The sequence below is a fragment of the Pteronotus mesoamericanus genome, unplaced genomic scaffold (assembly GCF_021234165.1).
Source record: "Pteronotus mesoamericanus isolate MK-2021 breed Mesoamerican mustached bat unplaced genomic scaffold, CSHL_Meso_final scaffold_125, whole genome shotgun sequence".
Classification (NCBI taxonomy): Eukaryota; Metazoa; Chordata; class Mammalia; order Chiroptera; family Mormoopidae; genus Pteronotus; species Pteronotus mesoamericanus.
The window spans coordinates 1,932,689-1,933,855 of NW_026555304.1; the positions used below are offsets into that span (position 1 = coordinate 1,932,689).

The 1,167-nt window shown below is 35.6% G+C and overlaps 1 protein-coding gene across 1 annotated transcript; it reads left to right on the forward strand.

Annotated features, from left to right (window-relative positions):
* The first annotated feature begins 443 nt into the window (after positions 1–443).
* Positions 444–575, forward strand: LOC129082281 (thymosin beta-4-like). Its single transcript, XM_054587944.1, has one exon. It carries the CDS (start codon positions 444–446, stop codon positions 573–575), a length of 132 nt encoding a protein of 43 aa, XP_054443919.1.
* The last annotated feature ends 592 nt before the right edge of the window (positions 576–1,167 follow it).

Genomic DNA, 1,167 nt, shown 5'->3' on the forward strand with positions numbered 1-1,167 from the left:
GAGGAAGTAAAACTATCATTGTTTGGAGATGGCATGATAGTGTACATAGATGAATCCATGGACTCCACCAAAAAACTATTCATTCTAGTAAGTGAATTTGGCAAAACAACAGGGCACAAAGTCAATTTCAGAAATTAAAGGCATTTTTGTACACCAAAAATGGAATATCAGAAGCAGAAATCAGGAAAAAATATCCTCTTTGCTGTATCAAGAAAAAAAAAGTACCTAGGAATAAACTTAATCAAGGAGGTAAAAGACCTGAATGCAGAAAACTATACAACACTAAAGAAAGAAATTAAGGAAGACACAAATAAATGGGAGCATATACTGTGTTCATGGATTGGAAGAATTAACATCATCAAAATGTTCATACTATCAGCGGTGGTCACTGAGCAGATTGGACTTCTCTCCTTCATGCCCCTGTCTCTGCTTCCTCACCAACCATGTCTGATAAACCCAATATGGCCAAGATCGAAAAATTTGGTAAGTCGAAATTGAAGACAGAAACACAAGAGAAAAATCCACTACCTTCCAAAGAAACGATTGAACAGGAGAAACAAACAGGCGAATTGTAATGAGGCTTGCACCACCAACATGCACTGTACATTCCACAATCATTGCTTTCTTATTTTACTTCTCTTAGCTGTTTAACTTTGTAAGATGCAAAGAAGTTGGATCAGTTTAAATGACTGTGCTACCCCTTTTCCCATCAGAACTACTTACAATGAAGGCTGTACCTGCCTCTCCCATCTGCCTCTCTGGCTGTCAGGGAAGGAAAACAACTTGCATGTTTGTGAAGGAAGAAGCTGGGTGGGACAACAGTGAAATCTAGAGTAAAAACCAAGCTGGTCCAGGGTGTCCTGCAGGCTTTAAAATGCAATTTAATCAGAGTTCCATTTTTTTGTTGTTCTTAAAAAGATATTAATTATTGGAATGCACAATTTTTAAATAAGCAAATAAAAAGTTTAAAGACCTGAAAAAAAGTCCATACTACACTCAGCAATTTATAGATTGAATGCAATCCATATTAAAATACCAATGATGTATTTCACAGACATAAAACAAACATTTCAAAAATTTATATGGAATCATAAGTGACTCCAAATAACCACAGCAATTTTGAAAAAGAAAAACAAAGTAGGAGAGATCACAATACCTGATATCAAA

Bases quoted from the DNA above. Each gene is read 5' to 3' on its own strand.
- LOC129082281 (XM_054587944.1), top strand. From the start codon at position 444: ATGTCTGATAAACCCAATATGGCCAAGATCGAAAAATTTGGTAAGTCG.